Source organism: Pygocentrus nattereri, chromosome 25, assembly GCF_015220715.1.
Source record: "Pygocentrus nattereri isolate fPygNat1 chromosome 25, fPygNat1.pri, whole genome shotgun sequence".
Classification (NCBI taxonomy): domain Eukaryota; kingdom Metazoa; phylum Chordata; class Actinopteri; order Characiformes; family Serrasalmidae; genus Pygocentrus; species Pygocentrus nattereri.
This window is the reverse complement of record NC_051235.1, coordinates 12,084,221-12,098,920: the sequence shown is the minus strand read 5'-3', so window position 1 is coordinate 12,098,920 and position 14,700 is coordinate 12,084,221. Positions and strand designations below refer to the sequence as shown.

At 37.4% G+C, this 14,700-nt stretch overlaps 1 protein-coding gene across 1 annotated transcript in view; it reads left to right on the top strand.

The window, feature by feature from the left end:
• The window catches only part of otog (otogelin), a 77,971-nt gene that overhangs the window by 16,433 nt on the left and 46,838 nt on the right, over window positions 1-14,700 (top strand). Inside the window, exons 12-19 of the mRNA XM_017709613.2 lie at window positions 4,546-4,671; window positions 5,674-5,782; window positions 6,016-6,062; window positions 6,891-7,036; window positions 9,131-9,263; window positions 9,372-9,549; window positions 11,832-11,956; window positions 13,828-14,040. Coding sequence (XP_017565102.2) covers window positions 4,546-4,671; window positions 5,674-5,782; window positions 6,016-6,062; window positions 6,891-7,036; window positions 9,131-9,263; window positions 9,372-9,549; window positions 11,832-11,956; window positions 13,828-14,040 — 1,077 coding nt within the window. The remainder of the gene's footprint in view (window positions 1-4,545; window positions 4,672-5,673; window positions 5,783-6,015; window positions 6,063-6,890; window positions 7,037-9,130; window positions 9,264-9,371; window positions 9,550-11,831; window positions 11,957-13,827; window positions 14,041-14,700) is intronic.

The following is a 14,700-nucleotide window of genomic DNA, read 5'->3' as shown; positions in this document are numbered from 1 at the left end:
AAGAATATCTTCTAGGGGAGTTTTTGGTGGCAGAGAAGGAAAATAAGAGCATTAGTTACACATAAAATTCAGATTTTGAAGGTATCTGTAAAATGAAGAAGGTGGTAATTGAAACTCGACTGAAAGATCAGAAAAAGAAGCAAAGGTTCCATCAATGTATAGATCTGCAAATCTACCGATACCCTTTTTATGCCAATCATTAAAGACCTGATCCATAGAAAATTCGGTGAAGTCAAAATGCCACCGAAATTGGGACAGTAACTTCAATGTGGATCCAACAACAGGGCAAATTGCACAAGTCAAAGTGGGTAGAGGTAAATTAGCTGTTATTAGGGCTGACAGCGAGGCTGAAGTACAAGCATCGGCTTCCCAACTTCACCAATTTAACTGTGAGGATTGATGCCAAAGTACTACCTTCTGCATATTAGCTGCCCAATAGTATTGCATAAAGTAGAGCCAAACCACCTTCTTTCCTTTGTTGCTGTAATAAGCTCTTATGTATCCTAGGTTTTTCCTCCCCATACAAATTACAGTATATTACTATCTATTGTGTGGATAAAAGCCTTATTCAAAAATACTGGAAGACACTGACATAAAAACATAAGTCTGGGTAGCACTGACATTTTAATGCAATTGATTTTACTTGCCAATGATAGATGTAATGTTTCCAACTTTTAAAGATCTTATTTCAGGCTATCCAACAATAGTACAAAGTTCTTTGAATAAAGTTCTTTGCATGATCTGGTAATATTCACACCTAGGTATTTAAACCCTGTTACTGATATTGAAAAAGGTAATACAGCACTGGGATGAAGGATATCTTTGTTGCTTATGGGAAGACATATGCTCTTTGAAAAATGTATTTTATAGCCTGAGAAACTACCAAACTGTTTCAACATTTGTATAATGTGTTCTACAGAAGATGCCGGATTAGATATAAATAAAAGCAGATCGTCTGCATAAAAAGCTACTCTTATGTTATGTTCCTCTTCTCCAAATGCCTGGAAGGTTAGTAGCTGTTTTAAGTCAGATCGATAAGGGCTCAATTACTAATGGAAATAAACTTGGATTGAGCGGGCACCCATGTCTTGTTACTCTAAAATGAGGAAAATACTCTGAATTTATCCCATTATTAACTACAGAGACTTTAGGAGATGTGCATAACAAGCGAATCCAATGTATGAATTTAGGGCCCAAACCAAACCTTTTCAGTACTGCAAACATATAATCCCATTCCACTCTATCCATTGCTTTTTCTGTGTCAAGCAATATAACAATCTCTGGCGATTCTGATGGAGAAGGCGAATCTATGATGCTAAGGAGCCACAAATATTCGAAAACAAATAATGACCATGCATAAATAGTAGCAAGTAGCTTTGTAAGAACCTTCAAATCTACATTCAATAAAGACATGGGTCTGTAAGAACTGCACATTAATTTGGATCCTTTCCAGGCTTTAAAAGGAGTGTTATAATGGCTTCCATCAAAGTTTGCGGTAAGCAACCTGATTCCAAGGCGTGGTTATACAACTGCAAAAGAAGAGGTGCTAACTGATTGGAGAGTTTTTTTGTAAAACTCTATGGGAGAACCATCCGGACCTGGGGCCTTACTACTTTGGACTTTTGAAATTGAATCTAGTATTTCCTCAATTTGTATTGGTTCATCTAAATGTGTTTGCAGTGCAAAAGCAAGTTTAGGAACATCCAGTCCCTCCAAGAATTTAGTCGCTTCTGAAAAATCATGTGAAGTTTCTGAAGATTGAAATTCCTTATATCTTTGAAGGCACTGTTTATTTGTATAGGGTCATTTGTGAGGTTACCATTTGTAGTGCGAATCTGTGGTATAAGCTAAACAGCTGCTGTATTTTTGAGTTGTAGCGCTAAAAGTCGGCTTGCCTTCTCTCCATTTGCATATACATAACCACACAGTTTAAGAATGGCTAGTTCTGCATTATCAGTAGACAGCAGATTATACTGTGACCGAAGTTTTATCTTATCTTTATATATATGTGGGGAAGGGCATGTTGAATATTGCTGATCTACCTTAGATATATATTTAATTAACTTGTAATATTTTGGTTTTTTTAAGCAATGGTGAATAGGCAGTAATCGCCCCTCTAATCACTACCTTCAAAGTTTCACATAAAACTGAAGATGGGATTGATTCAGTTTTATTTTCCAGGATAAAATTACCTATAGCAGTTGACACTGATGAGAAGTTTTTGTCTGATAGTAATGTGGTATTCAGTCTCCATGGAGGTCGTATCTTATATTATGAGACATTAAATCTAAGGAAACAGGAGTGTGATCAGATTGTACTATGGCTTGATAATTCTATGCTTTTAATAAGGGAAATAAGAGTTTTGTCAACAAAAAAGTAATCTATTCTGGAGTAAGAACATGTGAGAAAAAAGAAAAAGCCCTTTTATCTAGATAAAAGAAACACCAAGGCTCAATGCAGCCTATTTGAGACAAAAACGATGAGAAAGTTTATGCAAATTTTGAGATTTTAAATGTTTTAGAATTAAAACGGTCCAACACAGGGTCCATTACACAATTTAGATCTCCTCCAAAAATTAATTTGTGGGTATTTATTTCAGGTATTGAAGAAATTATTTTATGTGCAAAGTTAACATCATCCCAGTTAGGAGCGTAAATGTTTATAAGGAGTACTGGAACAGCAAACCAGCCGCTATACTAAATCTGCCCTGAGGGTCAGAGACTGTTTTGGGCAGGAAAAAAAAGACCTTTTTGTCTAGCAGAATAACAGTAACCCGGTTTCTTGCATTGAAACTGGAATGAAAAATGTGGCCAATTCGTGGTTTTTTAGGTCTAATATGATCGATGTTATGTAAAAAAAAAAAAAAAAAAACTTCTGCCCTTGGTGCTTTAAGATTGGAAAATATCCTGGTTCTTTTAACAGGTCCATTTATGCTATTCATGCCATGTTCTCTACCGATATCTGTGAAAGCACACCACGAAAGGTCTGTGCAGTCAATCTGCTTTCGGTTTCGATCTATGTGAACAATGTGCTCTCTCCAGCTTCGGGGGCTTAATGAAAGTGTTCTGTCCCATCGCTTCCACCAGCATATTTGAGATAAACTGAGTAGAATCTTGGCCTTCTTCACTACCTTCTGGTATATTGAGAATTCGAAGATTGGATCTGTGAGAACTATTTTCTAGGTCGTCCAGCATTTTATTTGTTCAAACAAAGAAAAAGGCTCTCAAAGTTTGCACTGGCGAGAACTTTGGCTGAAATAAGGCGCTCTTGGAAGGAATTCACTGTATCTTGCAAAGCGTCAACTGCAGTTTGTAAAGGCCTGACAGATTCTTGTTTTAGAGTTGAAAAATCAAGAGGGTCAATTGATTTTTAGCAAGTTTGGTCACTAACTGGTTCATTGAGAGAAAATCAGAAGAGTCGCTCTCACTGTGGTCTGTTCTTTCCTTCTCCCTTCTCCCTAGCCAAGGCCCATGACGCAATTGTCGCTAGCTTTCCAGCTAACGTGGTGGAGGCTCTGGTTGCAGGAGGTTGAGCGTTTGACTGTTTCTGTTTTGGGCTGCTCATGTTAGACAGTACTTGTGATGGTCAAACTTTATTAACTGATTATATTATGTCAATATTACACGTCAAATTTGTCTTGAAATATAGTGGAAAAACAAGATTTGGCCCAGAGCTCCTCACTCGCATGTCTTTGCTCTAGTGCGCCATACCGGAAGTCAGAATAAAGACATTTTAACATATTATTGAAAATCAAATCTTAAAATGCACGTTGTTACACTCTTACATTATAATAACAATTATAGTAACATTTGTTGACAATGCTATGCTATTGCTATGAAAGAAATTGATATGACTGATTATATTAAACCTGCTAAAAGAGATCACGTAGGTGTTGTCACTGTGGTGGGGATAGTATATTATTGTTGTAGTTTATCATTATTGTAGTTTATTGTATTGTATCTTATTGTTATTGTATTGCATTGAATGGCACAGAGTTCTGCGTTCAACTCTGTTTCCTTTTCTCTTGGTGTCTGCAGTAACATATTTGTTTCTAGCAGTATCTGAGCTCAGGACTGTCTTTTGCTCTAAGCTATTGGTAACTAGCAAAGATACTTTCTCTAGCACGTCTTGTAAGTCGCTCTGGATAAGAGCGTCTGCTAAATGCTGTGAATGTAAATGTAAATGGATAGTGTAGTGGTTAACACCTCTGCCTTCTACACTGTAGACTGGGGTTCAATCCCCACCTGGGCAAACCCTACACTATACCAATAAGAGTCCTTGGGCAAGACTCCTAACACCACCTAGGCCTACCTGTGTAAAATGATCAAATTGTAAGTCGCTCTGGATAAGAGCATCAGCCAAATGCCGTAAATGTGAATGTAAATGTGGTGTGAGAACAAAAATACAGTTTCCAATGTCAAACATAATAATAATAATAATAATATATACAAATAGATTTTATCAGTTGAAATATGGTGTGATATAAATGTTTTTGTTGTATATTTGCACAGTGTGATGGAAATAAATGTGTTTTTTATGGAATAGGTATTGAGTGCCCTGCAGAGCTGCATTACAGAGAGTGCATCACATGTTGTCCTGTACATTGCAATACAGAAAACATGTGCATTGACAGCAAGCTGCAGTGCCTGGATGGCTGCTACTGTCCTGATGGTGAGGAAGAATGAGAGACAATATAAACTGAATTTGCCTCTTTGGTTACCCTTCCTATGAAACCTGGTTTTATAATTAATATTAATAGCAATTTAAAAATGGAGTTTAATTCTTTTTGCCAAAAGAAATAGTACACATGCAAAATATTAAATATTAAGATGTAAAAAAATGGTCACAAATACAAATTAAAACAAGGAGTGTGAGGAGTGCACCTTAATGTTTAGGTGCCTGTTGGTCGATTGACTTTGGAATGACAGGTTCTCGGCCTCTCCATAAAAGGCAAACTGTCTCCTAATATGCTGCAGCGCATTGTATTAAGTACAGTATCAAACCGAGATATCTGCTTTTATGCCATGTTTCCCTTGGTATGTTTAAATGATTCATATAATTCATTATTACATGATGTTGCTATGACTACTATGTGGTGTGTATTTAGCAGTGTCTATGAACTTAAATCGATGGATTCATTATAGCGCTTGAAAGATAGACATAGTTGTTTATGTTTTATTACTACAAAAGAGAATGAAGTTGGCTTTTCATAGTTGGCCAAACTGTTTTGAAGTCTATGAAAGTTGTTTTGTACATGTCATAGACAGAAGAAGATAGACAGAAGCCAATTTTAGCTAAAATACATTCATTTGCAAAGTGCAAAATTGTTTTAGATCTGTGACTTTAATAATTTAAATGCATCATGCATACCACACTGCAGAGGGAGGTTCTGCGCTTTGTGGAATGGGTGTGGCTAAGGGTCAGAGGACCTGTCACTCCAAAAGACTGACAGAATGCTAGTAAAAAGTAATAAAGGGACTGAATTCATTATTTATACTTGCAATGTATTTTTATTCAAGGTGATGTATTATTGTATTTAATATCTGTTGTACAAAATTAACTCCATAATATGTGTTATATTTTCTTCCTGAAACTAAACAAAAACATGTTACTCCTTGTTTGACCTAGTGTGTGATCAGTGTTCAGACTTTCTATGTGTATGTTGTGGAACAGGTCTGATCTATGAGGATGGATTGTGTGTGAAGCCATCTGACTGTCCATGTGAGCACCATGGAATGCTCTACCCTTCAGGACACACCATACAGGAGGACTGCAACAACTGGTCAGAAACAACAGCAACTTGCACACAATGTTTACACACTTAGTGTCTCACATTAGTCATTTGTGTAACAAACAAACATGATTTCTAAATTAGAATTCAGCAGTTTCACAAACTGGGATGTGACATTTTCTTCCTATTTTTTTTACATCTGTATAAACACATACACAGACTGGCCAGTTTATTATTATTATTAAAAAAAAAAAATTATATACATGTTTATATTTGTCTTTCAGTACATGTGTTGGTGGTGTGTGGAACTGCACAGAGCACAGTTGTCCAGGTTCGCTATCTCACTTTCTGTCTCTATTCTTCTCTCATGTATTTCTTTCTTTGCTTAAAATGAATATAATGCCTATTTTGACATGCGTGTGTTTGTATTCTACAAAATTATATATAACAAATATTAATATTCTGCCAGATGTTGGTGGCTAGGCAAGTTATCAATTGATAATCAAATCAACCTCAATTCCAAAAAAGTTGGGATGCTGTGGAAAATGTTAATAAATGTATATAAAATCAGATGGTAATGATTTGCAAATCTCATAGACCCATATTTTATTCACAATAGAACATAGAACATGGATGTTGGAAGTGAGACATTTTACCATTTTATGAAAAACATGAACTCATTTAGAACTTGATGGCAGCAATGCATCTCAAAAAGTTGGGAAAGGACCATGTCTACCATTGTGTCGCATCGCCTCTTTTTGGGGTTGTACAGTTTTAAAAACAATTTTGAGCAGTTTTGAAAAACATTTGGTTCAGTCAGCCTATAATGGTGTATTTAATTATGCATCAGCTTGATTGCACATTAAGTTAGTTCAGTTTAAGGGTTTATTCTACATAATATTCCTGTAGAATGTCAAAAACAGTAACATATTCTACATGTTGCAGGCGAAATGTGCTTTTTCCTATATCACTTACCTGTTTCTGTTGGAATGTGTCAGTGTGTTATAATTATATAATTATAATTATACTATATCATTTTTGCAATTAAAATGATAACAAAATTGTAATATTACCAAGCTAGGATACCGTAAATTCTGACAAACTAGCTGTAATTGTGCTGGTTGACTGAAAAGGATGTTTTATGTGTTGGATGATGCAGGGGAGTGCTCAGTTACGGGGGATATGTATTTCCAATCTTTTGATGGTCGCGTTTACACATTCCCGGCTACCTGCCACTATGTTTTGGCCAAGAGCCGAAACTCAGGCGGATTCATTGTGACGATCCAGAATGCTCCATGTGGCCATGTAAGTCCCTCAATGCTGTCATATACAGATAAAATACAATCACACCACATTATACTGTTCTGTGAAACAATATATGTCCCTTCCTCGTTTCCTCTCTTACTGCCTCATAGTGAATGCTTTTAGATCTTTAAACAGTGTGTAATTTTAGAGAAAGACAAAGCTTTATCAAACACATTTTTAGAATTATCATTTCTATTTAAAAAATATTTCATTTATTCATTCTATTTAGTTAAGATATCCAACATGTGATTCCATGTGGAAAAAGGATTGGCTCTTTAAAATTAATATGGAATCGTATTATAATATTTAATATTCCCGAAGACTGCTGGGATAGGCTCCAGCACCCCCCCGCGACCCTGACGGAGAAAAGCTTAGAAAATGGATGGATGGATGGATGGATGGATGGATGGATGGATGGATGGATGGATGGATTGATGGATGGATGGATGGATTTAATAATAATATTTCATATTAAAATGACCTCTAGCAGAAATAACATTTCCTATAATTTGATATAAGCATTTCACATTGATCGGGAGGAGCTCACTCTACTATCCTGAACTGCTTTGTCAGATATTTTCAGAAGATATATTTTGGGCATGAACTGCCATTTTCCCCACTTCATTTCTTACTGTGAAATCATAAACATTGACCTTAGCAGAGACTAGCACGACCTGCAGTTCCTGCAATATTCTCCTAAGACCTTTAGTGACTTCCTAGGTGATTTACCTCTGTGCCCTTGGGAAAATTCTCAAGAATATTCTCAAGAAGCATAAGATTTTACATTTCAGTTTGGTAGTGGCCTCACTGTGGTTAGATGGTGTTCTTAGAAAGAATGACAGAGCCAAAGAGCCTTTGTAGAAGGGGAGAGAGCGAGAGAGAGAGAGAGGCATTTCAGTAAAGTGACTGGTGAGAGATGTTTGTTTGGGCAGACTGCACCTGTTGGTGGCATCTGTAGTGCTCATGAATGAAACGATTCAGACTCTGAGTTGGTTATCTCCATGTGAACAGTACACACATACACTTATGATTCCCTCACAAACACTTAGCTGTAAATCTCCACTTTCTGAACTAGATTTCTAATCTAATCTATCTCAACAGCTTTCCTCATGTGCTTTGGATTTTCTTTTGATCATGGCCAGGTGTGCTCATAAAAACTGTGGCAACTGCACCACTCTGATGGCATGTTGGATAGCTTTGCTCCTTAAATGCATAATCATTTTATGTGCTTTGTGTTTGAAAAGTTCTTTCTATCTAATATGACATTTTGTGTGAAGATAATAAAGCATTCAATCTGATGTGTAATAATGGAAAAAATCAGGAAGGGGGAAAATCAGTTTTCACACCACTCTAGGTAGTTAGTATACAGTATATTTTAGCAAATTCTGGAGATTGCATTCCAATATATATCACAATCTCAGTAGTCAGTTGAGTGAAATTTTCAGTCAAATTCTGAAATCAGTTCTTATTGAATCACTTTGAGTTCTCCAGTGCATTGCTTGGGTGAAGATGAAACAAAGTCTGAGATACATTTATGTCGTGATAAAACTTTGTGTTGCTTCAACAGAGTACATGAAAAGCCTCAAAAGATGGGGAGCTCCTCTTTCTCAAAGCCTCTGTCTCCTAAAGCTAGGGGCTGATGATGGTAAAACTCAGCATGCAGAGAGCAGCATGGTGTACTGTGTCACCTGTCTGGAATCTGAACAAGCCATTCAGCTTATCTGTGTCTCAGAATGACAGAGCCAAAGACTTTGTAGAGGGGGATAGAGAGCGAGAGAGAGAGAGAGAGGCATTTCAGTAAAGTGACTGGTGAGAGATGTTTGTTTGGGCAGAGTGCACCTGTTGGTGGCGTCTGTAGTGCTCATGAATGAAACGATTCAGTCTCTGAGCTAGTTATCTCCATGTGAACAGTACACACATACACTCAAATTCCCTCACAATCTCTTAGCTATAAATGGCCAATTCCTGAACTACATAATTGTCGAATTATCTAAAATTGAAGCATTTAGATAATATGTTAGTCTATCTGTTTAGCTATTCTTCACTTGTTCCTACAATAGCTATATACCTCTGTCTGTGTGTTTCAATCTGTAGAATCTGGATGGGGCCTGTATTCAATCAGTGAACCTGGTCCTGAATGAGGATCCTCGCACTGAGGTATCACTCAGCCACAATGGGGAGATATACATGTCCAGCCAATTCCGCATCTCTCTACCATATTCAGACGGTAACACATTGTTCTCTCTGCTCAAGACAATAACTAATTGGAATAGTATTGTTTATCTTTGTGTTCCTGTATTGAATTGCCTGGGCATGTCATTCTTCATGTGTGCAGATGTGTTGCAGATCCAGGAGCTGTCATCCATGTTCATTCAGGTGAAGACTATGCAAGGAATACGACTGCAGTACAACTGGAGGGAATTCAGGTTGTACCTGCAGCTTGGGGAGCTGTGGAGGGATGACACGGTGGGACTCTGTGGTACCTTCAATGGGAACATCCAAGATGACTTTCTGTGAGTAACACACCGACTTTTATATCTTCAACTCACTTTCTGAATAGTTTTTTTCTGAAGTTCAGTCTCTGTACTTGAGCCCTGCTGGGTCCACCTTCAAATTCTGAGAGCTCCATAATTGATGGGGGATAATTTTTCATTGGGAGACTTAGTAATCAGTATTAATGCAATATTCTTATTATCATCTCATATTTTAAATCTACTTCATTTGCTAAAAAAAAAAAAACTAACACAATCTGACGGTGGATTTAGATGATGAAATGAATGCCTTTAATCCATAACAGAGGGTCAATTAAGGGGCCAGTCAGATTCTGACTGAATCAAAACTTAAACTAAACTTTGAAACTTATTCTATACCATCAAATTTCCTTACTTTATTACAGTAACTCATCTGTAAGGTAATGCTATTTGCATAAATGTACAGATGTTAAATTTCTGCTAATATTCTTATCATTCTGCAGTATTCTGTATGTAGTAATAAAAAAAATGAAATGATTCTGAGTCTGAAGTGCCATTGTGGCCTCACCTCTGGCACCACTCCTTGAATATTGTAGATGGCATTCTTCCTTTGTGTTGTGCCACAATCATATACAGAATGTAGTAACTTATCTTGGGAGCAAGTCAAGTAAAATTTTATTTATGTAGTTTTACAGAAGGCGCTGTCACAAAGCAGCACTTCCAGAAAAATCAGGGTCCAAGCTTAGAAGAACCAGGAAGAAAGCTTAAGAAGAACCAAAACTCAGTAGGGAAGCCCATACCTCTCTGGTTCACAGTGGAGAGCAACACAATAACACGAGCAATACGAACAGAGAATAAGGTTTACCATTGGTACAAAATGACTATGATTAAATAGTGCTGTGCATGCAGCAGTATCATCAGGAGGAGCAGTGTTGTATAGCAGGAAGCTACATGGTGGCCAAAATGGTTCAGAAGGCAGGCAAGCAGTGGGCACCTGATCTAGGCAGATGATGCAACAGCATCAGATTGATACAGATGTGCATATTGCTAAGACAGGGCATGAAACAAGTATTAGTTAAGTCAAGTGGTTATTTTTGTCATTCCTCACTATAACTTGTATACATTATACTGACGTGTTGTTCTTCAGGCCTATGATGCAGCACACAACAGCAACACCATTACGCAAGACTACATAAAGTGCAGATATGTGATATTGATTACAGATTTTTAAAAATGCTAAATAATAAAAATGGGCAATGAACAATACTTTATTGGAAACTGATAAGGCAGAGAACATTTTTAAAAACTTAATTAAACGTGTAAAAATAGTATGTAAAAAAAAAAGTATGTATTGTTAAATTATACATTATAAACTGCCCTCTAATCAGTGATGATTTAGTTATAAGGTAGTTGATATGCTTTAATCAAGTTTAATTGAGTAATTTTGAAAGAAAAAAGTGGATTTGACAATAGAATTGACTATCCCCGTCTCTGGAACTGATCTGACACCGTAGATTTGTACGACCAGGGGTGTTTCTTGGAGAGCAAGTGTCTAGCGCAGTTTGGTAATTCCCTTATTCAAACACATCCACTACATCTAGAAATGGTGAGCTGAATTACATGTGCTTGAGTAGGTAGGTCACCAAACTGTGCTGGATTCCATGACCCCTCCGTGACCGGAGTTGATTTCCCCCCATAAAGGGCATTATAGAGCTCATTTTTAGAGGATTGTCTGTGCAATAGATTTGAAACATAAACTTCACTGTCTTTGCTAATGTAACTTTGGCATGTGAACGAATATGCAGTAACTGCATCAACATTATATTGTAGTGAATTATGAACCATGGTTATTTCTAGAACTAAAGATTTGGGGAAATACATAATTGATCATAATTGATAATTAATTATGATTATGCTGTCATGCACACATGCTTCTGATCTATAGCTGTGTTATTAGATTAGATTTTTAAGGATGCGCCATAATATAGGAATTATATTGGTGTCTGTAGGTAAAAGTAGGCAAAAAGGCAGCTGTTCTTTATATTATGTGAAATTTTCATGACAATTGGGCAATAGGAAATACTCCAGATTCACTTGGAATAAAACCCTTATTTACATTAGCTTAAATAAAAAGTTAGAAACATTTTACCTTCTTCTGTAAAGATACTATTTTGGAGATACTTGTTTTTTCTTTGGACAGCAATGATATAAAGTCTGCAAACTGTCTTGCTGGGTGAGTTGTTAATTAAATGTACTGACTGTGTTTTGATTGGTGTATTGTTTGCGTTCATGTTTTTATTGTATTTTGTGCTCTGGGACTCTAGTGCACCATCCGGTATGATTGAGAGTACACCTCAGTTGTTTGGGAATGCCTGGCGTGTATCATCAGCCTGTGTGCCACGACCTAGCTTACCACAGCTTGATCCCTGTGATACTCATCAGCAAGCAGGTAGTAGTCTTTAAAGGGTGATCAACTTGATTGCAAATGTTAAAATATGTCAGTAATACTAAAACGCAGTGACTCTATATGTATTACCAATGTGTGAGTTTTGAATTACATGTATCACAAGAATCTAAATGACTGTGGTCCTGTATTTGACAGCCAGTAGTAAGTTCATGTAGGTACTAATACAACCCCAATTCCAATGAAGTTGGGACGTTGTGTAAAACAGAAATAAAAACAGAATACGATGATTTGCAAATCCTTTTCAACCTTTATTCAATTGAATACACTACAAAGACAAGATATTTAATGTTCAAACGGATAAACTTTATTGTTTTTTGCAAATATTCACTCATTTTGAATTTGATGCCTGCAACATGTTCCAAAGAAGTTGGGACAGGGGCATGTTTACCACAGTGTTACATCACCTTTCCTTTTAACAACACTCAATAAGCGTTTGGGAACTGAGGACACTAATTGTTGAAGCTTTGTAGGTGGAATTCTTTCCCATTCTTGCTTGATGTACAACTTCAGTTGCTCAACAGTCCGGGGTCTCCATTGTCGTATTTTGAGCTTCATAATGCGCCACACGTTTTCAATGGGAGACAGGTCTGTACTGCAGGCAGGCCAGTCTAGTACCAGCACTCTTTTATTACGAAGCCACGCTGTGGTAACACGTGCAGAATGTGGCTTGGCATTGTCTTGCTGAAATAAGCAGAGACGTCCCTGAAAAAGACGTTGCTTGGATGGCAGCATATGTTGCTCCAAAACCTGTATGTACCTTTCAGCATTAATGGTGCCTTCACAGATGTGCAAGTTACCCATGCCATGGGCACTAACACACCCCCACACCATCAGAGATGCTGGCTTTTGAACTTTGCACTGATAACAATCCAGACAGTCCTTTTCCTCTTGGGCCCGGCGGACCCGACGTCCAAGATTTCCAAAAACAATTTAAAATGTGGACTCGTCAGACCACAGGACACTTTTCCACTTTGCGTTAGTCCATCTCAGATGAGCTCAGGCCCAGAGAAGCCGGCGGTGTTACTGGGTGTTGTTGATATATGGCATTTTAACTTGCACTGGAGCGTCGAACTGTATTCACTGTCAATGGTTTTCTGAAGTGTTCCTGAGCCCATGTGGTAATATCCGTTACAGAACGATGTCAGTTTTTAATGCAGTGCCACCTGAGGGATCGAAGGTCACAGGCATTCAATGTTGGTTTTCTGCCTTGCCACTTACTTGCAGAGATTTCTCCAGATTCTCTGAATCTTTTGATGATATTATGGACTGTAGATGATGAAATCCCTAAATTCCTTGCAATTGCACATTGAGAAACGTTGTTCTTAAACTGTTGGACTATTTGCTCACACAGTTGTTCACAAAGTGATGAACCTCACCCCATCCTTGCTTGTAAACGACTGAGCCTTTAAGGGATGCTCCCTTTATACCCAATCATGACATCACATGTTTCCAATTAACCTGTTCACCTGCGGAATGTTCCAAACAGGTGTTTTTTGAGCATTCCTGAACTTCCCCAGTCTTTTATTGCCCCTGTCCCAACTTCTTTGGAACGTGTTGCAGGCATCAAATTCAAAATGAGTAAATATTTGCAAAAAACAATAAAGTGTATCTGTTTGAACATTAAATATCTTGTCTTTGTAGTGTATTCAATTGAATATAGGTTGAAAAGGATTTGCAAATTATCGTATTCTGTTTTTTATTTATGTTTTACACAACTTCCCAACTTCATTGGAATCGGGTTTGTAGCTAACAGCAGAAAACACATAATGTAAGTACATTGACAGTTCCTTTGAAGCAGTTTCTTATGTTCAAAGATGTGACACTAACCTGTGTGTGTATGTGCTTGATTTTAGCCGCTTATGCTGTGGAGAAGTGTGAAGTGTTGATGCAGGAGGTATTTGCTGTGTGCCATGAACACGTGAGTCCGGTGGGCTTCCAGTTGCAGTGCCGTGCTGACGTGTGCAGATGTGGGACACCATGTCTCTGTTCTGCCCTCGCCCACTATGCTCGCACTTGTAGGAAACATAATGTCATCATTGATTTCCGCTCACACGTGCAGGAGTGCTGTGAGTCTCACCATGAATCACATACACCCACACATATATAGAACCAGAGAATCAGGTATACTATCTTTTTGACAGAGTTCAGAAACAAATAGGACACATTCTACCTAATAAATAATGTGTATCAACTTTACAAAAAATGTACTGTTTTTTTGTAAATAACGCTTATTCTGAAATTGATGATTGCAACATGTTCCAAAAAATTGGGGCAGGGGAAATTTAAGACCAGGAAGGTTATGAAATGTTTAAAAAAAACATGCAGTCATGCATAGATATCAAATGAGCCTCCACAACTGAATGCCTGTAACCATTGAGCCTTCAGACAGCACTACATTAAAAATTAGCATGTCTTCGTGATGAGTATCAGCACATGGGCACAGGAATATAAACTGTTGTCAATAAATGCTGTTCATCACTGCATCCACAAATGCAGTGCTATGCACATTGGAAGCCATTTATCAATAACCTCCAGAAATGCTAATGATTTCTCTGGACTTAAGCTCATCTCAAATAGACTGATGTACAGTGGAAATGTGTATTGGTCTGACAAGTCAACCTTTCAGTCGATGGAAATAATGGACATTGGGTTCTCTGGACCAAAGAAGAAAAGGACTGTCCAGATTGTTACCAGTGTAAAGTTCAAAAGCCAAGAAGAGTCTGTAA